This window comes from Podarcis erhardii (assembly GCF_964252035.2).
Source record: "Podarcis erhardii genome assembly, chromosome: 2".
In the NCBI taxonomy this organism is placed as follows: domain Eukaryota; kingdom Metazoa; phylum Chordata; class Lepidosauria; order Squamata; family Lacertidae; genus Podarcis; species Podarcis erhardii.
The window spans coordinates 67,479,031-67,503,642 of NC_138498.1; the positions used below are offsets into that span (position 1 = coordinate 67,479,031).

Sequence of the window (24,612 nt, forward strand, 5' to 3'; positions counted from 1 at the left end):
TGGAGGGCGTGGCTTTCAGCCTCGGTTCGCTCTGCATTTATCCCGTCGCCTCTGCTGCGAGGCTTTTTGCGCCCGGCACTGCGAGGCGGCTAATGCGGTTAGGGAGCTGCAATCCCGAAAGACCTTGCGGCGTCATAGAGACTGGCGGCTAGAGCGGAGGATGGGGGGGGGAAAATGTTTGTGTGTGCGCGCCCGCCAGCCTTCCGGGATGGCGCAACGCAGCTTCCGCTGATGCTGGCGCTGCCTAGGCTTGGTGGCGTTCTTCCGCCTGCTGCCGCCGCCGCCTCCCTCGGTCTGCGCGCGCGGCTGAGCTGCGGCCGCGTCGCCATGGCGAAGAGCAAGTTCGAATACGTGCGGGGGTTCGAAGACGAGGCCACGTGCTTGCCCAACTGCTGGGTCGTGGTCCGGTTGGACGGCCGCGGCTTCCACCGGTAAGCCCCGCTTCAGCGATTGGCGGCAGCTTGGTTGCCGCTGGCGACGGCTCAGCCAATGGTGGCGGGAGGAGGGAGGGGTGGAGAGGTTATGGGCATCGTGCAAGGATAGGAAACCGGTGGTCGGGATTTCAGGGTAGCAGCTGTCCTTGGGTATCGGGAGGGCTCCACCCAGAGGCGGATTGCGGGCGGGGCAGCATCCTTGGGACAAAGCTCCTTAGCCAAGACGGCCAGTGGTCGTAATCTGAAGACCACCGTGGGAAGCTTTGGTTTGGGAGGATTTCTCCGCTGGGAGTGTGCGCATCTATTTATTTCGTAAACATTCTGGATCCACACGTCCTTCCACAGGGGGGACGTAAGTTTCCCTGCGGGAGTTGATTACGATGAGGGTTTGCCAAACGTGCCTTCCTCCTAAGCACGTTTTTTTACTCCCCACAATCAAGTGGTGCATAAATTTTATGAAGCTAAGTTCATAAAATGTATACACCATTTGATGGTAGGGAAAACCCATCAGAGCACTTTACCAAAAAAAAAGCAATAAAAAGGCACTAAAAAGTTTACAACCATAATTTAAAACACTGATGATTATAATAATAATAATTTTTATTTATTTATACCCCACCCATATTGGTGAGAAAGTTAAAACTGCATTATAATAGACTTAAGACAAATTAAAACTCATGCAATCTTCCTAAACATCTAGGCAGGCTTGTCTGAAAAAGATTGTGTTCATCAGGGGCTGAAAAGAATACAATATGCAGGGAGTTCGTAGGCCACCCCTCCCTTATTGCATCCACCTATCTGTTTCACATCTTGTAACTCACAAAACTCACTTCCAGCCATCCCCTATTGGTAGACCAGATAACAATCAGTATTGTCATGAATATTTGAAAAGCTGTAATTGTCCTGCTGCTGAATAAGGAAAGGAGGAATAGAATAGAAGGTTTTCATCCTGCTTAAAAAGACACTGAGCTATATGAGTTACAGCTAGGATTCTTAGTAGTGCCTCAGTGGAAGTAGTTTTACTGTTATGTACTGAAGTTCTCACCCTTGGCCAGCAGGGGGATACTGTAGTTAGTTTTCACTTAGGTCCACATATGCAAATAAGGGATTGAAAGTGACGTTCAGTGATTGGATAGTTACAGAAAGTAGATATAGTTGCATTGTAGTGGAGCTCTATATAAGCAGGCTGGCTGAACCCCTTAGTTCAGTTCTCTTGTGGACTGTGAATAAACAAGAGCTGTTTGAAGAATCGCTGTGTCGTCTGATATGTTCACCCACATTTACCTTCCATTTGGCAAAAATGTGAAGAAGTTACAAAAATCTGCTGTTTTTAATAAATTATAAATTAGTATTGCAACTAAAACACAATAACATGCATATGCGATCCAGTCAAAAATTAAAAAATAAAAACATGCTGATCACCACTTTAATAACTTTGACAAATTTCATTTCTTTGTATTTTTCCCTTTTTGAAGGTTTGCCGAGCAACATGGTTTTAAGAAGCCTAATGATGATCGTGCTCTTAACTTGATGAACAAGTCTGCACAGACAGTAATGCAAGAATTAGAGGATATTGTCATTGCCTATGGACAAAGTGATGAATATAGCTTTGTTTTCAAAAAGAAAAGCAACTGGTTTAAGAGAAGAGCAAGGTAACTGGTTTTAGAGCTTCTCTCTCCCAACCCAATATTTGCATATCTACTCTTCATATAACATGTTTTAAATATAACAAGTTTGTTTATATTTTATTATATTATTTTATTATATAATTAGAATATTGATTAAAGTATTAGTAACATTGCTACTTTAAGCCTATTATGCTCAGTTCTTGTGTCTGGCTATGCAGACAATAACTCATAACAATTCTGATTTGGTAGAAATTGGCAGCTTTTTAATAGGTGCTGTGTAAAGGCAAGGGGTGTACTATTTATTTTGCTTAAAATTCATTTTCATCCAAAATAATATAAAAAATTGACAGCTGTTGTATGCATGCAACATGTGTTGCTTTTCATAGATTTGGTAATGGCCTCCTTTCATGTTCATGCAGTAATAATTGCAGAAAACAAAAGAAATGCAACCAAAGTGGGAGGTGGAAGGGGTTTTGGTGGGGAATTCAGTTCACAAGGTAGGAGAACAAGTAACAATGTATGTATACAGATAAGCTTCAATTTGCACATTTTCATTGGTATAGTCTGTCCATTTGGCTTAGTAGGTGGCCATCAGCTGCTGTTATTAGCATATGATATGCTTTAAGAATGACAGTATACTGCGGCTTTCATTCTATGTCATGATCTCATTGATGCAATCAGCCATCCAGTCCTGAGAGTTGACTGAGCACTATTATGTTCAGCCTGCAAATGGCCAAATTCATAGAATCTTCATTTTCTGTTAGCCAGTTTTCATATCCTGGAATTGGAAAATGTAGAAGTGAATCATACAGATCTGGAAAACTCTGAAACATTCAGCCATTAATGGTTTGCTGTAAATGTGCCTTTTAGTCTGTTTCACTCTTTCCTGCTAGTGCTGGGAGGAAACAAACCATGATTTCTGTGTTTTAGGTTTTGTATCTGAACCAGGGATAAAGGTTTCTTTTATTCCCAAGCAAACTGAAGTATAGCCAAGGTTTATTTTTGGCTTACTGGTTATGGTTTGTCAGAAGAGAACAAGCCATGATCCATGGGTTGGATGTAATGCTTAGCCAGGGATTGTGTTTTGTTTCCTTTGTGCACAAGCAGGGAAGAAAGAAGGTGCTCTCTTGGGCATGATCATGGTAAAGTATTAGCCATGGCTTTTGATGATGCGTGGACATAGAGTACTCAAGTGTTTGTTTATTTGTCAGTGCTGTAGTACTGATGTTATTAACTTTCACTTCCTCTTTATTTTCTGTTTACAAGTAAGTTCATGACTCATGTGGTCTCCCAGTTTGCCTCCAGCTACGTTTTCTATTGGAAAGATTACTTTAAGGACCAGCCTCTTTTGTATCCACCAGGATTTGATGGGCGTGTTGTGTTATATCCTAGTGACCAGAATTTAAAGGACTATCTTAGTTGGCGACAAGCTGATTGTAAGCATCTCTTACACACATGAGAAACCTCCATCAGGTTTTTGTGTTTGTTTATTTGTTTGTTTGTTTGTTTGTTTGCATGGGTTTATGATTGTTGGTCAGTATTGCCTGTAGTTACAGAGAGTTATCCTTCAGCTGGGATATTCCAAGACTTTAGTTCTTACACATATAGAAAAAGTTAAAACCTTGGAGAGGATCCAATGTTATGCCACGACGGGAGAGGCATTGCTTTCATGTCTTTCCCCCCTGCATCCCAACGGCAGCATGAGAAATGCAAACAGCGTTATATTCAATTGTGTAGTAAGATGTGAACCCTGCTGCTGCCTTCAGAAGTCTAGTCAATGAAAGGCATGACAAATAAGATGGACAATCACAGCAACCCATGTTGTTGTTGTTCTCCCTTCACTGCACACAGCAATTTACTTGCATATTTTCTTCCACTCCACCTTCCCCCACCAATTATCTGGCTACCTGACTGAGTAGTGTTTCCATGAAATGGATAGCAGTAGTTTTAGATTGGCTGGATGGTCTACAGAAACCCTCATGTTTGATTTGACAAAAAACCTGCATAGCAGGAAATTTTTATCTACAGTGGTGCCCCGCAAGACGAATGCCTCACAAGACGGAAAACCCGCTAGACGAAAGGGTTTTCCGTTTTGGAGGTGCTTCGCAAAACGAATTTCCTATGGGCTTGCTTCGCAAGACGAAAATGTCTTGCGAGTTTCTGCGGGGTTTTTCCTCCCCCCCTTTTTCTAAGCCGCTTATCTGCTTATCCGCTAAGCTGATAAGCCGCTAAAAGCCGCTAATAGCGCTAATCCGCTAAGCCGTCAATGGGCTTGCTTCGCAAGACGAAAAAACCGCTAGACGAAGAGACTCGCGGAACAGATTAATTTCGTCTTGCGAGGCACCACTGTATTTTAGAAACATGTCACAGGAACTGTTGGTAGGATAATAATATATAAAACACTGATAAATACTGAACCAAAATACTGGACTTAGATAAAAAGACATACTGCTATTTTTACAATATCATGTTCATATAATAGTTACAGGTAGGTAGCCGTGTTGGTCTGCCGTAGTGTGCATGCACACAAAAGCTCATACCAATGACAAACTTAGCTGGTCTCTAAGGTGCTACTGGAAGGATTTTTTTAATATATTCATATAATAGTATATAAGTCCTTCAGTAACTACTGCTGTGGCAGAAAGCTTGTTCAATGTGCTTCCCAATGTAGTCTGATGTTTGTTATTTCATTCCTGCAGGCCACATAAATAATCTCTACAATACAGTATTTTGGACTCTTGTGCAGAGAGGTGGCTTGACACCTGTACAAGCCCAAAAGCGACTACAGGTATGAAAGTCTTCTTTCAAGATTATGCTAAGTAGTATGTTCACTCATGCTTGAGGTTTTAATGTGCAGGCATTCAAATTACACAAGTGTTATGGGCAATGAGAATTGGGAGTCTGAATGAGGTTGAAGGGGTTTGTAAGTGACACAATTATCATAGTGCAAGGGTGTGTGTGTGTGTGTGTGTGAGAGAGAGAGAGAGAGAGAGAATAGGTTACCTGGGGGCCGGATGCGGCCCAATCATCTTCTCAATCCGGCCTGCAGACAGTCTGGGAATCAGTGTGTTTTTACATGAGTAGAATGTGTCATTTTATTTAAAATGCATCTCTGGGTTATTTGTGGAGCATAGGAATTCGTTCATTCCCCCACCCCCACAAATATAGTTCGGCTCACCACATGGTCTGAGGGACGGTGGACCGACCCACGGCTGAAAAAGGTTGCTGACCCCTGGGTTAGATTTTTTTTTTTAACTATATCCAATAGCTTTATCTTCCTATCTCCATATTAGTATGAATATAACACTTGTCAAAGTTTAAAAACCAGGTGGAACAAATAAGGATTAACTGTTTGTCTAAATGCAAGCAGAAAAGGGGACTGTTGGGTTGTGTATACTCCATCCTGTCTCCAAATACAGTGCTCAGATCTAGATGGAGAGGAGTCAGTGTTTGCCTGTGTGGTGGTGTTTTAATAAGAAAAAATATATTTTCTCTTTATCCTTAGGGAACAGTTGCAAGTGACAAGAATGAGATTTTATTTTCTCAGTTCAGCATTAACTACAATAACGAATCATTGTTGTATAGAAAAGGAACTGTTCTACTGTGGCAAAAGGTAATATAATTTTGACAGATACCTATTTGTGTGTAGTGCATTTTACAGACTGTTATACAAAATACTTAACGTACTTGGGAGGTAAGTGGTTTTTGACAGTCATACACGTGCTGATTTTCCAGGTGTGTCTGCTTTTATAACATTACCACTGTTTAAGATTTAAGCCTAGAAATGTTCTGGTCTTCAGTGAAAAGGATAATTCCTCTGGTAACTTCACTCCTCAAATTTTAAGTAGTGAAGTACATCTGCCACTGAAAAACCAGAACTTTACTAGTGATGATTCTAATTTGAGAGTTGTCTCATATTATAGTTAAAAAAGAAATGAAACTGGAATTGCCTTCTAGCCTACTTCAGTTCTGCGATTCTACATTAATCTGTCACCTGTCTTTATAGGTAAATCAAGCCATTAAAAAGAAAATTAAAATTCCAGAGGAAACTGAAGAGAAGGAAGTTGAAGTGACCCGGCCAAGGACTACAGTAGTTGCTTTGCACTGTGATATCATTGGGGATCAGTTTTGGGACCAGAATCCTGAAATCCTAGCTGATGATAGCTGACATTTGCCATCTGGATGTTGGTGTGAAATACTCCATACAGTTTACTCCTTCAAGGACCATGGGAGACGGATAGGTGACTGGCCCAGAATGGATATTTCAGTAAACTTGTGTGGTGCACTAAAGAAGCCATGTAGTGCTTGTATTCATTTTTATAGTTTCATAGATGTGTATGTTTTCCCATCAAAATTATGAGGTGCCTTACAATAATATCATTGTCAGGTTGATAAACTTTTTACTTGAAAAGGAATGCCTTTAATTTAGGCTATGGCCCTCAAAGGCACTCTACTGGTACAAGTCCCATGAGATTTTGAGCTGCCCATTTAAAACTGAAAACATTTAAACTCCTGCTTCAAATTAAGTTCTATCATCAGGGAGCCAAGTTACAAATTATCCTAGTTGCTAATGTCTCTGGATTATATGAGTGATAAACAAAATACCCTAGCAAATGGCTGAAACTAATTAGGAAGTCTTCTCTCAAGTGTAAATTAGTTATGGCTTTTTTGAAAGCTATGGAAACATAATTTCCCTCCGTAATCATACATTTATTGTTTGGACTCTCTCATTGCTGCTTTACTGATTATTAGAGAAGGTCTCGGGTGACCAAACTGGAATAATAAACTTATTGAATAAGGGGGGGCATCACAACAGGATATGTTTGTAGGTCATGCTCTCAATTTTCTGCTGCCTGGGAAACTATCCAGTTCCTGCTGTTGAGGATTGTGGCAATCAACTTACTGGAAGTTCTTTACTCTTCAAAAAAAAAGTTTGTGTTGCACTTCTGCATTCTTTGTGCCGGACCTGTGAAGTAATAAGACCTGTTCCGGGGTGGGAGTGGGGAGATGGAGTGTATGTGATACTTTCTCTGACTATGCAGAGACTGGAATGATATATGCTGGGAGATCATGACAAAAGGGTTTTATGTGGAATATTTTGTTAATGTCATTCCATTCCTCACTCTCTGCCTTTCCTGCATTATCTTTTAAAGAACACCAGGTCCCTTAAAACCTCTTTGAAAAAGAGATAACAATAATCAACCAATTTATCTAAAATGGTGGACATCTTCATTGCTATAATTAGGGTAATCATTAAGAAAAACAACCTTCCAAGCAATATTTGTTTAAATTATTGCTGTAATGTTAATAATAAAATTTTGCATTGATTTTTGGAATAATTCTCTTGTATAGTTCAGAAATCATGTAAGTCAATTCTCTATCACTGGTGCACTCTGCTACCTATCATACATACAAATATCATCGCAAACATGCAAATAGATCTTTGACTTCAAGGCTTCCATGTTCTACTTTCTCTCCATCATAGGTGGGCAGAGTATCTGGGTGGTTTGATCAAGGAAGTCCAACTCCCAATTAATGTATACAACAAGAACCTAATTCGCTAATTTAGAAAGCTGAAATGAAGAGAGCTTGAGGTACTCAGGAACAGATTTGAATGAAGGAGCTGAAGCTCAGCTGAGTTCTGATGCTCCTACTGTACTCAGCAGCTATGCAGAGGCAACCTGTCCTTTAATTCTAATGTATGTATTTTGTACTGTACCCCATTTGGTTGATTGCAGGGTACTAGTAAAACACAAAGTAGCTTCCACAATCCTGTAGTATGCTCCCCTCTGCTCCAAATCAATCAAACAAATGTCTGGCTGTCACGAAGCACGCCCGTCAATAAATCACAGTTCAACACTGGAGTTAACTCTTTACTAGAGAAATAAGATCTTCATAGACCTGGCTGGGTTTCAGGCCTAATGAACACAGCAGCTCATGCCCTGAATCAGTTGCTGAGACTAAAAATCCCCATCTCTCCACAGCTGTCTGTCTCCTCCACTCTGGCTTCTTGCAAGCAATCGGAGACTCTGTCTGCGTGCAGCCTATCTTTGCTCCACCCGTTTTATCCCTCTCCTGGTTCTGGTAGTAAGGGTGGGTGGAGCTTGCTGCAGCAGGAGGGAGAGACACCTGTGCCTCTTCACTAGCCTGACTCACCTCTGCCTCTTGACCTCCCTTTTCCCACTTGCCTGCTTCAGATTCAGATTCTGAAAAAACCATCTTCCGCAGAAACTGCTGCTTGCCTTCTATCACTGTGCCATTGAGAGCGTGCTCACTTATGGCTTATGTGTGTGGTACGGAAGCTGTACTACCCAGGACAGGATGGCGTTGTGCAGAGTTGTTAAGGCAGCAGAGAGCATTGTTGGCTGCCCACTCTCCACCTTAGAGCAGATTTATGCCACAAGGTGCCATAGGAAGGCACTGGACATAGTAAAAGATCCATCGCATCCTGGTCACTGTCTCTTTGAGCTCCTGCCGTCGGGACGGAGATACAGGACGATGATGACAAGAACGAGCCATCTCAAGAACAGCTTCTTCTCCAGAGCGATCTCGGCCCTGAATGGGAAACCTGGTCTTTGAAAGTCATCTAATCTTCCTTGCTGTATTATATTATATTGTTTTAATTAGTGTTTTTATAGTTGTTCTGATTTTGAGTGGAGTGCCCTATCTGGGTGGATGGAGCAGCCAAGTAATTTCGTTGTCCCTGAGAGGGGGCAATGACAATAAAGATATTATTATTATTATTATTATTATTATTATTATTATTATTATTATTATTATTCTGCCTCTGATTCTTGACTTCTCTCTGCCAGGCTCTCCCAGCTCACTGAGCTTTGTTACCCCATCAGCTTCTGACTCCTCGTCTTCATAGTCTCTCCTCCCCCATGACCACTTTCCATCCCACCACCACTGCCTAGGTTTTGACCCTTCCTCCGTCCTCCCTTGGTGGTTGCCCAGCTGGTTCCTCCCACCATTCATCTTGTGTCCAACCAACCAACCATCATTTTATTTGTATGCTGCCTTCCCACAGTTAAAACAATGCTCAAGGCAGCTTACAATATGAAAAGATTTACATAATTACAAACATAGCAAAGTTGTCATAAAAATAAATGAAATACTGGCTGAGGTTTCAGTGTGGTATTGGGACTCATGACCTGCACTGGTCAAGGATCCTGTGTGAACAAGTATTTTATTTCCTTTTCTTAGTTTTATATGCCACCTTTCCTACATCACAGAACTCAGGGTGGTGTATGTTTGATTCCCTGAGGGTCTGCTTAGCTTCAATAAGGTGACACCGCCCCCACCTCCAGTTGATATCCTTCAATATATGAATCGACCCTTTTATTTAAAAAATGAAATGAAATAATTTAAAAATAGAAAACGTAGGTGTTAAATACTTGCTATTCTTAACATACCATATACACTTTTAAATGCCAGGAGTGGGTGTGCCAGATGGCTCCCTGAATTTTGTCAATCTCTTGACTATGAATTATATAGAAGAGGTCCCATTGTTTTCCACCTCTGCAAATAGAATGGTTGCTATAAGCGACAAAAGAGTATGCTGTAGCAGCTCGTATTTAAGATTATTTCATATGAACTTGGTTAGGCGCCACCTTGAAATCCCGCTACTCTTGAGCAGCAACGCCGCGTTCGAAGTGCGATTTTCCGCTTCTGGGCACTTCACTTGGGCTTACTGCGGATTCTAAGAAATGTTAGCGCAATTTTCCTTCGCACGACGTAAGTCTTTCTTGCCCTATATTATTGCATAGGCATTAAACGCCACTTCTGAGGAAGATCTGCAGAGAGAACTGTGCAAATCCGGCCAGCCAATGCAGCTTTTCTACGGGAATCATGGACACTGCAGGAAGGATTAAACGCGCGATGGGGTGTCGGGCGTTATTTCGGATTAACTAACGCCGAGTAAGGAGGGAGAAGCGAGGGAATAATGTTGCCTGCGTCGGCCAGCGCGGTGGGGGACCAGCGGCAACCGGCTGCAGCTACGACTTCCTAGGGCAGCCGATGGGTGAAAAAACCCAAAGGCGGTCGCCAGCCCCAGTTCAGGTGGTGGGAATCTCGCTCCTGGCTGTCTTCCGAGCAGCGCTAAGAAAGGCGGGAAGACGCCTGCGGTGCTGGGGCGGCCCTTAGCGGCGAGAGCGAGGAGCTGCGGGCGGATCCCTTCCCGCAGGGCCAGGGAGTCATGGAGGAGGCGGAGGAGGCCGGCGCAGGGCCCAGGCGCCGGCGCCGGCGCCGCTCGGGCGGCCGCAGCAGCTCGGAGCGCTCGCCCAGCCCCGGGCGCCTGGACGTGAGTTCGCCGCGCTTCGACCCTCTGCTGGCGCTCTACTCGGAGCGCACGCCGCTGCCTTACCCGGCCGCGCCGCACTTCAACAACCTGGCCGAGTACGAGAGCTTCCAGCGCGGCCTGCTCCGCGCTCCGGGACGTCAGCGAGGGGCCGCCGGCCGCGGCAGCCGCCCAGCGGGGACCCGCGCCCGGAGCCGAGGCGCCCGGGCCCCCGCCGACCCCGAGCGCATCCAGCGTCTCCGCAGCCTCATGGTGGCCAAGGAGCCCGAGCGAGAAGAGGCCGAGCGGGCCAGGCAGCAGCGGGGCAGGAGGGCGCCTCGCAACGTGCTCACCAGGATGCCCGGTAAGGGGAGCTGGGCTGGCTTGTTTCTGAAGAGGAGCATATGCTGTGAACTTCTATAAGTCGCTGGTCGGCAAGGGAGGGAAATGCACTCTGCGTATGCTCAGAGGCAGCCCTTTCTTATGACTGGAAAAGGCATTCCGGGGATGGAGCCTCGACGCTGAAAATGGGTCACTGGCTGGTAGCATTTCACAGTTTTATGGATGTGACAAGTACACACGCCTGTGGCCCATGTGCACCACGTCCCCCATGTGTTGGCTTGGCTTAGACCCACGTGTGTACGTGTTGCATGGTTTTGGCACACGGCACTGTGTACATACAGGCAAAACTGCAGAAATAAAAATCTGCATAGCACGCTGATTTCTTTATGTGTTAGTTGGCACTAGCCTGTGCTGCTATTGCAGTGTTCAAAAAGACACCATTTGGTGTTGTGAAACATACGTTTTAAAACACATGTGCATTCTGGAGTTCTGGCTGGGTATTTGTTGTTGTTGTGATTATTTTCTTATTAAATTCATTGGTTGCTTTTTTAGGCAGAGTAACTCAAAACGACCTGCAATATATGAAAGACCACCTGCATTGAAACTGGCCGAAAAGGGGGGGGGGGTCCTAAAAGACATTGCTATTTTCAAAAGGCACGATTAAAACTCCATCTATGTGAGGCCATAGATAATTAAGAGCCGAAAGCATGGTGTGTTTTTTTTAAAAAAGTTTGTGGCTTCATTGTGGGAAGAATGTGTTTTCTTGATTTGGGTGTGTGTAGGCTGTAGAGAGGGGGTGAAGTGTTTGGAGTGATAAAAATATGATATATTTTGAGGCAAAAGATCATGGGTGTGGGCAAGAGGGAGAACTGAATAAAGAGGGAGTTCTGGAGAAGCTGCAGTGTGTGGGAAGGTAGGTGCTTTGATAAGAGATTAAGGTGTAAAAACACGTTAAGATTATTGGTGTAAGGAAATAGGACCTCTTGGTCTGATGTGGAATTTACTTGCTCATATACTACACTTATATCCTGCCTTTCCTCTGAGGATCACAAGATGGTGCATGTGGCTGTACTCCCTATTTTATTCTTGAAACAACCCTGAGAGATAGTGACTAACTGGGCCAAGGTCATGCAGGGAGCCTCATGGTTGAAGGGGAATATGAACCTGGATCCCCTCAAACAGTGTAACCACCACACCATGCTGGCTTAAATGTAATTGACATTAGGTTGATCGAAAATGGGTCATAAATGTTGTTCATAACTGGACGTGTGGACATTTAGTTCAGTATATTCCCTTAGGCTGAGTAACAACATGCAAAGAACATTTTGAAATACGTGTCTGCATAACCGTGTTGTTGAGTAACAAGGATGAGAGAACTTTCCATGGCCTTGGGGAACTCTCTGGCCAGAACAGTTGCTAAGGTATTGGGATGCATGAAATGTTGAGGTGTATTGCCTTAGGGATGTTGTCCATGGTGGATATTAGGCCTGGTACTGGTCAGAGCAGGGATGGAAAGCTCAGGTCCAGGGGCCTATAAGGCCCCTAGACCTTTCTGCCTGGCCCTCTGGGCTCTCCTCAGATACACCCCTCAATAGCTCTGCTTCACATCCTCCTTGGATGTTTTTCATTGGTTTGGCTGTGTTGTTGAACTTGTATAATGCCTCCTGCTTGCCTGGGTGTAAGAGAGAGAAGGGTGTGTTGTATAGCACAAAGGTAATACTCAGATTCATTGCTCCACCCACTTTTGCTTCTGGCCCCACCTACTGCTGGCAGGAGGTTGCCTACTGGACAGGTTGATTTAGACATCAAAGGTCAGGTACTCTGTTCAGTTGCAAAGCAAGAGTGACTGCATCCTAAGGGCCTCAGCTCAGAGACAGCATGAAGTGAAGACACAAATCTCCTGCCGGGAGATGTAACCAGTCAGGTACTTTCTGCAGCTTGCTGTGCCCCCATATCAAACACATGTTTTTTTCCACATTCTATGGCTTGACATGTATAATACAAAGCAGAAGCCCTGCATTTGGTGGCAGACAGGGGGTCTGTTGAGGTCACTTTTATCCCTCACTCCTCTTGCTTATTTTCTACTTACAGTATCGATTCAAGGAGAGACTAGCCTTTGAGGAAAGGCTCTTTTGCTTCTGAAAAATGCCACTGTCCTAGATAAAACAACAGTATGTCCCGCTAGTTATAACAACGGTATGTCCTTTACATTGTTATAATCTAGGTTCTTAACTATCCGTCCTAGGGTTATAAATATAGTGCAGCGACTTGTGATAACATGATGATAGGCAAGTGAATCACAGCTTGAAGTGTGATGATGATTGTTCTGAGATTATGCACGAAATCCTTTTGCAAAACTCCCACTTATTTCAGTGGGATCGTGATTTCCATTATGGTTTGGAATACCTGTACCGAGAGCCAGAAGACTGTCAGAAATAAAGTTTACATGCATCTTAATACAGTAATTAGATCTCAAGTCTTAATTGAACAAGTACTCTACAGTGTTGTTTGTTATTGATGCGATGAGTTTCCATTTTTCAGGCTAAAGAGTTGAAAAGGTTGACTAGTTAATTTCACTTAAATAGCAAATAGATGGTATTCCTAACCAAATGTAAAGTGATAACTATGTTCACTGCTTTGGGAACCTTAGGGCCAAAAAGCAGTATATAGGGTTGTATGCAGTTGTGTTCCTCCACACACAGAAGGCTTGTTGTTCCAGCAGAGAGACTTTGTGAACGGAGAGCGGAGTTTTTTCAAGTTGTTATTTTATCCTGTCTCAGGCATACAGCCTATTCCAGCCCCCCAAAAGACACTTTACAACAGTCTAATGTAGTTTGGCCTTAAATTACAAATTTCCATTGTCTTTAAGGTTTTCTTACATGCTGACTTGGTATGTGGCCCAGATGTTGTTGTACCATAAAACCTCTAATCTTCTTTTCTAACTGACTGGCTTGCTAGCCACTTGCTTATAAAGTAGATGGTTTTAGGAACAAATATGTGTTCTGTTTCCATATCCAACAAGTAAATAATAAACTGAGCATATATAACCATGGGCAGCAGCATTGACCACATGCTGTCTACATTGGCCTTCTATGGCTGTTTGAGTGTAGCATCTGCCCAAGCTTTTCAACGTACAAGATAGGTTTACCTGTAGTGTTCATGCCAGTTTATGTTACAGCAATCTACTATTAGGTCACTGAATTGCTATCCATGGAGAGCTTATTTTATGCAGACTTAACTCATTGATGTCCATGGATCTAGCCATGCTATTTAAAGGACGTGTTACTTCTTTATTTTGCTTTTGTTTTCTCCAGTATGATTGGCGATAGATACATATAGGTTGTTTGGTACAGGCAATCCTTCCTAGCCAGAAAATACATGTGCCCCTTTTCTGAAAATCATATTTAATTTTGTTGATTACTGATAAAAAAACCCCAGTAATCAGTTGATTACTAATTTAAAAAAGGATTTACCAAGAAAGTACCAAGATTAGTTGTAGCTTCTTAAACTCAGACTATAGAATATCACAAAATTCTTGTATTCAGCCTCTTTCTGATCCTTCGTTAAGCTGCAAAGTCTGATTTGGATTCATTGATTCTGTAGCTGGAAGCATTACAGAGTTAATAAACCTTAATAAAACTCTGAAACTTCACGGGCTCCAAGACTGATAAAGCTACATAATCTGCATGGGAAGAGATCTTAAATTCCTTTCTTGTTTTTAAGCCTTGAATAACAATTATTTTCTCTGCTTTTGTGAAAGACCAAAGAATGATTGAAGAACCCAGATAATAGTGTGGTCTCTCCCATGCATAAAAATATAACTGTTTAGCTGTTAAGATAGAGAAGAGATTATGCTTATTCTTCAGCTCCCCAAAAGTCTTTACAGCACATGGATAGAGCTGGAGAACCAGAAAGCAATAGTGCCAGAAGGGGTCTTCCTATGGTGAGTAATTATTCCCTGACACATAAAGTTTAGAAGCCATTGTTGCTTGGGGCTCAGTCATCATGCTGTGAGTAGTGGGTCTCTACGCTGCTTAGAGAAGCCATAAGGGATATGGAGTGAAGATCTGCAATCCTATGACCTAGCTCCATGCTGTAAAGTGATCCTAACGTTAGAGCCTGGATGGGGATTGCTGAAGCAGGGAAATGGATACTGCTTATATCCCAAAAGGACTGTAATTTTTGTAAAGATCCTAAATCCAGGAGTAGCCAACGTGGTTCCCGCCAGATGTTTAAGGCTACAGTTCCCATTAGCTCCAGCCTTGGGCAGTCATCAGGAATGGTGGAAATTGTAGCCCTATGGAGAGAGCACCATGTTGGTTACCCCTACTTCGAATCTTGCCATCTTTCAGGGTCACTCTCAATTTCACTTACTAATGGAAACATTAGTTTTGAGTTGATATTTTGTGAGGACAATTCTAGTATGCATGCCAGTTTGCAACATGCTATAATCCGAGGTGTCAGCGTCATCATTTAATTGTTTATAGGTCAGGGTTTTTTGCCTTGCTTATAAGCATAAATAAGGCATTAGTACTGTCCCACTCTGTTGGATGTCTGGCATTTATGTTTACATGTCTGGCATTCACATTTACATAGTTTGCTTATCCAGAAGATTTGGTGCGCAAGACGAAGAATGCTAGATAAGCTACTTTGTTACTACACTGGCTTATGTTTGAATGGCTTGGATACAGAGATGCAGAAAGCTTGTTCCACTCATGGGAGGGCTGTTCTTGACACAGCAGAAGAGTGTTGCGCAATAAAAATTATCCACAATCTAGAGGAGCTATTGTGTTTGTGTGAACTCCTCTTAAGACTTTTCTATGGCTTTTTGGTGTTTATATATCACAGCCTGTGTCCTCCCTATGTTTCTTGAGCTGTAATTTAACACCCTGAACTATGCTGGTACTGCAGAGTGTGCAGACTCCTATTGTTTGCGCAAGAGTTCATGGAATACATTTGTACCTTGGTTCTCAAACGGAATCCGTTCTGGAAGTCCATTTGACTTCTGAAAACATTCGAAAACCAAGCCATGGCTTTCTGTACTCAATCGGAAGCCATGGAAGCCCCATTGGATGTTTGGCTTCCAAAAATAATTCGCAGACCGGAACAGTCACTTCCAGGTTTGTGGTGTTTGGGAGCCAAAACGTTGGAGCACTAAGCTGTTCGAAAACCAAGGTACGACTGTAGTACTAACATTTTTTTTGCTTTCTATTTAGGATTATTTGAATCTCTCTCTGTGTGTGTTTTACTTAGAAGGCGTTTTTCATACCTTACTGCCGCTTACACACACACACACACACACACACACATTTAAGCTAACTATGAAAGCACCAGAAAAAGCCATAAAAAACACCAGGCAAAGCCATTAAAATAACAGGCATTTAAAAGAGTCTCAGGCATTGTTAAATCAGTGGAAAGCAGGATGAACTTGACCTGATGCTTTTGCATATTTGTCTAGCGGGGGTGACCAAAATTTGGGTGTTACCACTGAAAAGACCTTCCCTCTTGTAGCCTGGCACTTACTCTCCAAAGGCAGATGTTCATGGAGAAGAGCCTTTGAGGCTGATTTTAAAAAATGCCATTATTTAGATGACCAGGTCCCAGGCTTCCAGACTGTTTAGGGCTTTAAAGGTTGAAAGTCAACATTTTAAACTGAATCCAGAAATAGACAAGTAGCCACTGCAGCTCTTTTAAACATGTTCTGATACGTTTTTGTTGTCGGTCTTGTAGTCCCATTAAGGCAAGTGGCTACTATGTGTGCTTATAGTTGCCCATCAATCTATGGGGTACAGATAATTTTCTTGTATAAATTAAGCCACAGGAACCATGCTGATGATTGGCACTTTGTTACAGAGGCAGTGATTATCTACTAAAAATATTTATGTGTATGGTGACAACCCCCAGTAGCCTTTTAATTATCCTTTAGAATTGGGGTATTAAACACATACTTTACATTGGGGGAAAAATCCATTTTGAACTATTAGGGATGTAATTACGGCCTCCTAGATTGCACAAATGATTGACAATGCATCTGCATTGCTTTTAAGCCACAGAAAAATAATAGCTACATGCAGAACATAATAGTTTTTGATGTTCACAGAATGGTTATGCACTGCCAAGACAAATCTAACACAGGGTTTTTCCTCCTCTGGAGAAATCATCATCAGAGTGTAGAAGCATCTCTTTGTATTTGGTGGTGATAGGGTTGGGGAACTGTGCCAGCTGGTTATGATTGATAAGAGGGTGAATAGGCCATTCAGTGCCATTAGGATGAGATCAGAGTGCTTTATTAGCAAAATATTCCACAGGTAAGCATTCCTGAAAACACACAGGAGTAAAGAACAAACTGATATGTGCAAGAGTTGTGAAACCTTAGTCGTTTTCTACAAGTCTTACGCTTTGAGCCCATGGAGCTCAGTGTTCAGAATAAGACAAGACTGACCTTGCAGACACTGGTTCTGCTTTAAATAAGCCTGAGTTCCACTTTATATTACTTACTGGGATTTTGTGGGATGTAAATCTTAATAGCTAGGTGAGGTTGACCAATTTTGCTTATACAGTGGTACCTCAGTTTACGAACTTAATTCGTTCCGGAGGTCCGTTTGTAACCTGAAACCGTTCTTAACCTGAGGCACGCTTTCCCTGATGGGGCCTCCTACTGCCGGCACACAATTTCCGTTCTCATCCTGGGGCAGAGTTGACAACCCAGAGCAACTACTTTCGGGTTAATGGAGTTTGTAAACCAAAGTGTTTGTAACCCGAGGTACCACTGTATGCTGTTACTATGACATAAGAAAACTGAAGTCTTCAGTAGTGTTATAAAGCGTAGCTAAATTTGTTATTCCTTAACTGCATTCAGACATGACACTTTAAAGACTAACTTGTTTTATCATGGCAAAAGTGAAAAGTAGTTAAAAAATATTGGTGCAAACAGGGCAGATTTGTTTCTTAGATCTTCCCCAAAGCAAGTTGTAGACTAGAGTAAGGATGGGGAACCTATGACCCTTCAGATGTAGTTGGACTCTCAACTTCCATCAGACTCAGCCAAGATGGCTAATGGCTGAGGATAATGGAAGGGCCAAAGCTTTCCTATTCCTGCTGTACAGGAATCTAGTTAAGACATTGCAGCTGAGTGGATATTTGGTATGAGTGTATAAATTTGTGACATTTTCCATAAGCAGAGTTCACTGTAATGCTTTGATTTAAAACAGTGAATGGTTTTGTTTTATTCTCCATGGCATTTGTTTCAGTAAAAAGTAATGGCATTTTACATTTATTCTAGTTCACGAAGGCAGTCCGCTTGGGGAGCTTCACCGATGCGTCCGTGATGGTGTAAAAGTCAACGTCCATGTCCGAACTTTCAAAGGACTCCGTGGAGTCTGCAGTGGGTTCTTGGTTGCATTTGACAAGTTCTGGAATATGGTAAGGATTGTCACCCCCTTTCTATGATTTTACAGCTAATTACCAATTGGCAAAGGGTTACTTCAATCAGATGGCATGTTCAGCAGAGGGGTAAGGACGATCCTCTAGTTTTCAAGTAGAAGTGAGTCTTAGCTTTTATCTGGTCAGTTCAAGGCAAGGCTTCATCAGTGGAACAGTCTTGCGCCCTGTTAATCAGAGAGTGTTCAGAGTCTTGTCTTCGGTTAACACAAGCTGAGCTAATTGTGTTAGATTATTCTCACTTACCTTCCTCTTTCTCTTTCTTGTTTTATACCCCCCATTTCCCCCCGCAAGATCTTTCCCACCTCCTTTACTTTTTTGTTACATGTTATGGTTGCTAAGTGAAAGATGCACATAAAATGTCTTTGAAAATGTATGGGTGAAAGCAGAAATCTCCCTAAAATATGCAACAAAAGCCCTAGCAGTCATCTGTTTCACTGGAACCCCAAGTCGTCTGGCATTAAGGTTCTCCCCCCCCCCCCCGCCATTCTCTTGACCTCTCTCCCACATGCACAGCAGTTTGTCATCTTTTTGTTAAGGTTCCTTCCATATTATGCTAAATCTGCAAGGGCTTTTTAGTTTAGTTCAAACTGGATGCTGATGAGTCAGAATTAAGACATGAGCTGAATGTGCCACCCATCTAGAGTGTTAGCTGCAAGAGTAAGCACAAAGCTTGATACAGAAGCAGAGAAATTTTTTTACTTGCATCACCAGGCCAGAATCCTAACCAAACTGACTAGACCTTCAGAAGAACAGGGAAGGGCAATAGGCAAGTGGCTGCGCCCTCTAAAGCAGCCCCCCCCCCCAAAACCTCTTCAAAAGGCAGAAGTTCAAAAGGAGGAGCCCCGATGCACAGGGCTTTCATTCATATGGAGAAGTCTGTGTGCACAGACTCCTCTTGTACTGAACCCGGGAACTTGGAAGTGTGGAGCCCCTGGGGATGTTAAGGCTGGGGCAGGCAGGCAGGCATGCAAGGCACTTCTGAAAAGGGCTAAGGAGAAGATGAAAAGAAATGTGCAAACATTTTGTAATTGTAATTCTGCAGGTATCCTATTTAAATTTATGCTTTCTTCCGTTTTTCTTTAAAAAATAATAATTGTAAGCAGTGATTTTATATATATATAAAACAAAACGGAAAGGCTTAAATTATTGGAGTAATGTGTAAGCTGGATAATGCTAATTCCTAATTCTCTGCACCCAGGCCTCAAAAGTTACATTACAAAAATGCCATGTACAGCCACAGCCTGCCTTGATATTTTCTTTCTGCTTCCCTTGCCCCAGGCCCTGACAGACGTAGATGAGACATATCGAAAACCTGTGCTGGGTAAAGCTTTCTATGTAGAGCCACAGTTGACTCTCACCAGGGTAAGTAGCCATTCTCCCGCTTGTCTCTTGTTCTGGGCCAGCCCTGACGTTAGGCAGAGTGACAGCAAAGATCCCCTGTGTTGCAAACAGAAAAATCTGGCAACCTAAAAGCAACACAGCAGGCTAATAATTTGATTACACTTCATATAGCTACTAAATTGTATCTTCATTCAGAGTCACTAATTAGTAGTGAAAGCTGAACCATTGTAACCTATGTACCCTCTTGGACCTTTTATTTGCTGAGGAAGAAAGTTTGAAACAGTCGGTTATCCAGGAAGGACAGTCCTGCTACTGCCTCTGGAGCATCAACTTCTTTCAGCGTGTTCACTGCTAAATATATGAATAAGTCGTGGATATAACCAGGTGCATCCGTGCTGTGGTTGGGACTTTATACTTATTTTGGAAGGCATGTTGCCTCAAGCTTGAATCGTTCTCTGTTTGATACACCATTGAAAAAATCCTCTACTTTGGGAAATTCTCTGAAGTCACATTAGTTGGTGTTACCTTGTATATATTGTATGCCACTTGACTCTGAATGAAGATACAATTTTGTAGCTATATAAAGTGTTGTAATCAAACTATTGGCCTGTCTTGTTGCTTTTAGGTTGCCAGAGTAGGCAGAGTGAGGCAGCAGATATGGAGGAGAAGAGAATGGTGGCAAGGTGTTGGAAGAGAGAGCTGTGTGTGCCACACCATGGCCTACCCAAGCTAGCCTGCTAATTTCCATTCCAGCTGGATTCTGTACATGGAATGGGGCGGGGGGGCACCATCTTGTTCTTTGCCTCAGACAGCAAAATGTCTTGAGCCAGCCTTGTAGTTGGCTGGTGCAAGTACACTAAAGTTAAGCCTATAAGCTCAATTTCCCACATACTAAGGGTGTATTTTATTTCAAAACAGACTTAAGGTTAAGCTGGAGGGCTAGCTCATTTCTTAATGTTAGGTAAATGGATAGAGCAGCAAAAGTGGGCCCCGTTCCCACTTTCTAGCCCTTACCTTGTAAAGAATTTATAAAGTTGCTGGCCAAGGGTAGAGATTTCTTTTTCCAAAACCTTTATCTTTTGGCGCACTTGGCAACATTAATCCACTCTTTCATAAAATGTTAACAAGGTGGCTTACAACATAGGGAACGCACTAAAAGCAAACTATAAATATCTACAAAACATAATTAAAAACATTTGATACTGGATGTGTTTTGCAAGCTTCAGTTATAGGTGGCAGACAGTATAATTTTTTTTTACTTGCAACTGGTATACACGTGCTTGATGGCTTAGGACTTGTTGCTTTGCAATCTGCTTCCTTGGGAAACACTGTTAAAGGGAGAGGAAACTTCTGTCTATGGTTATGCCCTTGATAGCCTTTTCACATGGGCAGTTTCCTAAAATGATGAGCACCCATGTGTGAGTTTATTCAACGCCAGCAATGAACTAGGCTCTATTCACACAACAGACTGAAATGATACAGTCCTTGTCCCAGAGGGGTTACAGCTCAAATCAGATTGATCTATTGCTTTAGCCCCAGGATTTAACAGAGCAGTACAAAGTCATAGCCAAATCTGCTATGTGTACATGCGTGAGGTGCGTTAGTCATGCACACAGAAAACGTGGAAGCTGGATAACTCCATAACTGCCAAATAAGTAATCTCCTTAGCATTAGAGTGCTTACAATTTGTATTATCCAGCCAACAGAAAGTGCTGTACATGAAAAGCATTGCTGTGTATTTTTCCTCTTGCCAAAAAAACCCCACTCTCTAGCTTGGCCCTCCGTGGTGGGCCATATGCTTTCAGATTACAGAATGAGATGACAGCTTTCATGACATATTTGTTTCCTCCCACCCCCTGTAGCTGTTTGACAGACTCAAGCTGCAAGAGTCCCTGGTTAAAAAGGACGTTTCAAAGATGGCTGCTGATCTGCCAGCTCTTCCATGTGATCCTAGGACACTTCGGTGGAAGTCCGAGTCAGGTCGGAGGAGGTCAGAAGAACGAGGGGCAAAGAAGCGCTCGAGCAAAGAGAGGACACGGAGCTCTAGCTTGCCTCGAACTTATGGGAAAGAGATTGAGCTGTCTGGCAGAATCTCCCAAACAGAGGGGACGAGTGCAGGTGGCACAAGAGGTCGATCACGGAAAAAGCGGAGGCCCAAAGTGGATTACCAGCAAGTTTTCACACGGCACATAAACCAGATTTTTATTCGAGGGGAGAATGTCTTGCTTGTTCATCTAGCCCATTGATCTGATTGCCGTTACTCAGCCAGCAGCATGAACAGTGGTGGCAGCTGCATGCTACTTTGTGAATTGTTTTGTAACTTCTTCTCTTCCTCTGACTAAAAGGGAGGAAGGCAAGAGCATCTTGAGCCAGCTACCAGCTTGTTTGGACTAAAATTTGGCCAAGGAAGCTGCTGCCTCCACAAAGAGACAGATCTCCTAAGTCCTTGAACTGTGGAACTTCCAGAATTTGTGGGGCAAGTATTGCTGTATATTAAAAACCCATGTGGTCTGAAAGTAGCTCTGTTTTTGCTACGTGGCTGCAAAAGAAGCAGAGTATGCCATTGACCTTGGCACTTCATTGTGGAATGCTAGTAATTTGAAATCATGGAAAAGCACGTTTATAAAAAATGGCAATGGAATTCAGAGCGTGTGAAAAGGAGGAATGGCTTTAGGTATGGACTTGTTTGGAACTCTTCTCTCCCTCCTCCTAATAGCATGCATGGGTGGGGGAGGTATTCCAGAGTTGAACCACAGTGCCCTCTGGTGTCCAAGCTTGTGTCTTGAACAAAAAGGGAATGGAAACTGAATCAAGTGGTTATTTGCTGATGGGATGCCTTTTCTCTCTAACTCATCAAAGGCAGTATTTGGCCTTTTCTTCAATATTTACACAGCCTATGCTCTTAAAACCATCTTCCCCTGCTTCCCCCACCCCACCCTACGCCACCAGCAAACAGTGAATGTAGCTAACTATGTAACTTCTCTACCTGGAGCTTGTTTAAATGTATGTATTGTAAAATGGGTTGGAACAACCCAGAAATTGCAATCCAGGTTTTTATTTTATTTTATTGTTCATTTCATCCATTTGTGTGTTGCAGCAGTAAAGACTTAAGGCGATGTACATAAGTTGCTTAAAATAGAGAAGATGGTGTTTTATGCTTAGGCACAATTATACATTATAGAAGTGGCTGATTTCCCTGATGGTGATTGAAGAGAATAATTTGGTTGTGATACCTGCAAGCGTAGTCCTGATTGCTTCTAGGTTCTGAATGACATGCCTCTAATGCTAGTTTGATTGTTCCTGAGAAGCATGTTTTAAGGCTACTGAAAACTATGCATGGTGATTATTTAGAAAATCAGTATTATTAACTGTTTCCCCCCTTATGATTCAGTAATCATCAGAAGAAGCTGTGCAACATGTTGTGACAATACATATATATATAAAGTGTCTGCCAAGAGAGATTTTATGGTGCTGTATAATAGTGCCCTCTGTTTACAGTGAGTGTGTGTATGTAGCACTCCAATAGCTGGACTTTGCTGCCATTGCTTGTGTTGGAATGCAATTACTCTTGTATTGGGAGGCATTTTAAAAGACTCTGTAGAATTATTAAGCTCAAAAACACAGATTTCTAACTCAAAACATATAGGTTACATTTTGTAAGTCAGTTCTGATTTTCTAGAATAACCTGACAATCTTCTAATGATTGGCGTTTTCCACCATCAATCGTAACCCTTAGATAATTGCATGTAGTTTGTAATTATCATTTTTTTCAGGCTTAAAAAAACTATTCATGGGTGGAGCTCAGTTTCTTTCCTCTTATTTCTCCAGCCGAGTTGTGGGCTGCAAAATGGGATGGGTAGGCTCAAGTAGGGTAGGTTTCAAGGTGGGGAGGGCAGATGATTGTTCCAACTTTTGTGTTTGGAGGCAACCATTTTCCCCCCACTCAGTGCCTTGAAATTTGCAGTCGTGGCATCATTTGGGATTCACAGGATCTTTTTGTAAAAAGAAAAGGAAGGAAGGAAGGAAGGAAGGAAGGAAGGAGGGAAGGAAGGAAGGAAGGAAGGAAGGAAGGAAGGAAGGAAGGAAGGAAGGAAGGAAGGAAGGAAGGAAGGAAATCTTCTGCTGCTAATGATGAGCCCTCTCCCAAATCCTCTGTTGAATTATTCCCCTTCAGAAAATATTTGGTGAAGTGGTCCCAATTTGGAGGAGCTTTGAATGTCATGCTCACCCCTGAAAACTGAGGCTGCAGTTTGAAAAGGAAGGCCAGTGTGGAGAAGAGGGGCTTCTTAACCCTTTTTGTTCATGTTGTTTTTTTCTGGGGAGTCCCAAAGCTTTTCTCAGTGGAGAGTAAAGCAATCTTCAGTGGAGAAAACAGCATGAGGAGAAAGGGTTGTGCCCCCCAGCCCCCCTGCTTCAAATTGTGTGAAAAAGAAGCATGGAATGATCCACTGTGTGAAGTTCTGCCCTGAGTATTGTGAGGTTCAAGGAATTAGCCATTTTATTGTCAGCCTAGTACAGCTCAAGACGACAGACTGAAAGGAAGGTACAAGAGCTAGGAAAGGAAAAGGAGCCAAACTTGGAGTTCACCCGCCATTTGCTATGTTTAGCATAACCTCTTGACCTGATGTGTAACTTCCCCATTGAGTGGGAATGGGATATGCAAAATGTCTTGGATGATGTTATATTTTCCCCTGGTTATTCTTTGCCATGCTGCAATTTAAAATGCATATCACAAACATGTTTTTCACTCTTTCGCCCTCCTTTCTTCAAAAAGAAACCCAGGGACATGAAATACTAGTTTCTGAATTCCCTTAGCAGCCTGCCTTTTGCCCTTTCCAGTTTGATTTTCCCCAGTCACCTTTGGCTGCAAAGGCTATCACAAAAATGATCCTAAGAGATTCTTGTGGCTGGATTTAACGGGTTTTGTGTCTGTTCTTGATTCTTCCTCTGTGGCTCTTTTCTCCTCAAAGTACAGTTTCTTGACTCTGCGCTCCAGATAGTTTTCTTTTAGCTTAAAAAGTTCACCTAGACACCTCTCCCTTTATTATATATATATCTCCCACATTTTCTATTTTGGGGGGTGGGTAGGCTTCATATGTCTGTTCTTGAGATGCCTGCCCTTTCACATTCTACTTCACTAAGGTTA

General features: G+C 42.6%; 2 protein-coding genes across 4 annotated transcripts; both read left to right on the forward strand.

Annotated features, from left to right (window-relative positions):
- Positions 1-71: 71 nt before the first annotated feature.
- On the forward strand, positions 72-6,355 carry THG1L (tRNA-histidine guanylyltransferase 1 like). 3 transcript variants are annotated; one of them, XM_081851573.1, is made up of 6 exons: positions 72-431; positions 1,910-2,086; positions 3,329-3,498; positions 4,762-4,850; positions 5,568-5,675; positions 6,069-6,355. In XM_081851573.1, exons 1-6 carry the CDS (start codon positions 175-177, stop codon positions 6,228-6,230), a joined length of 963 nt encoding a protein of 320 aa, XP_081707699.1. In that variant the 5' UTR covers positions 72-174; the 3' UTR covers positions 6,231-6,355. The 3 variants fall into 3 exon arrangements, with proteins under 3 accessions (XP_081707699.1, XP_081707701.1, XP_081707700.1); XM_081851575.1 differs by lacking the exon at positions 72-431 and adding an exon at positions 526-584; XM_081851574.1 differs by lacking the exon at positions 72-431 and adding an exon at positions 591-727.
- Positions 6,356-9,385: 3,030 nt separating this feature from the next.
- LSM11 (LSM11, U7 small nuclear RNA associated) lies at positions 9,386-23,475 on the forward strand. Its single transcript, XM_081851570.1, is given in 6 exon segments — positions 9,386-10,516; positions 10,518-10,570; positions 10,573-10,704; positions 17,965-18,104; positions 19,404-19,487; positions 21,329-23,475. Coding segments are annotated over 6 exon segments (1,050 nt in total). The 5' UTR covers positions 9,386-10,259; the 3' UTR covers positions 21,713-23,475.
- The last annotated feature ends 1,137 nt before the right edge of the window (positions 23,476-24,612 follow it).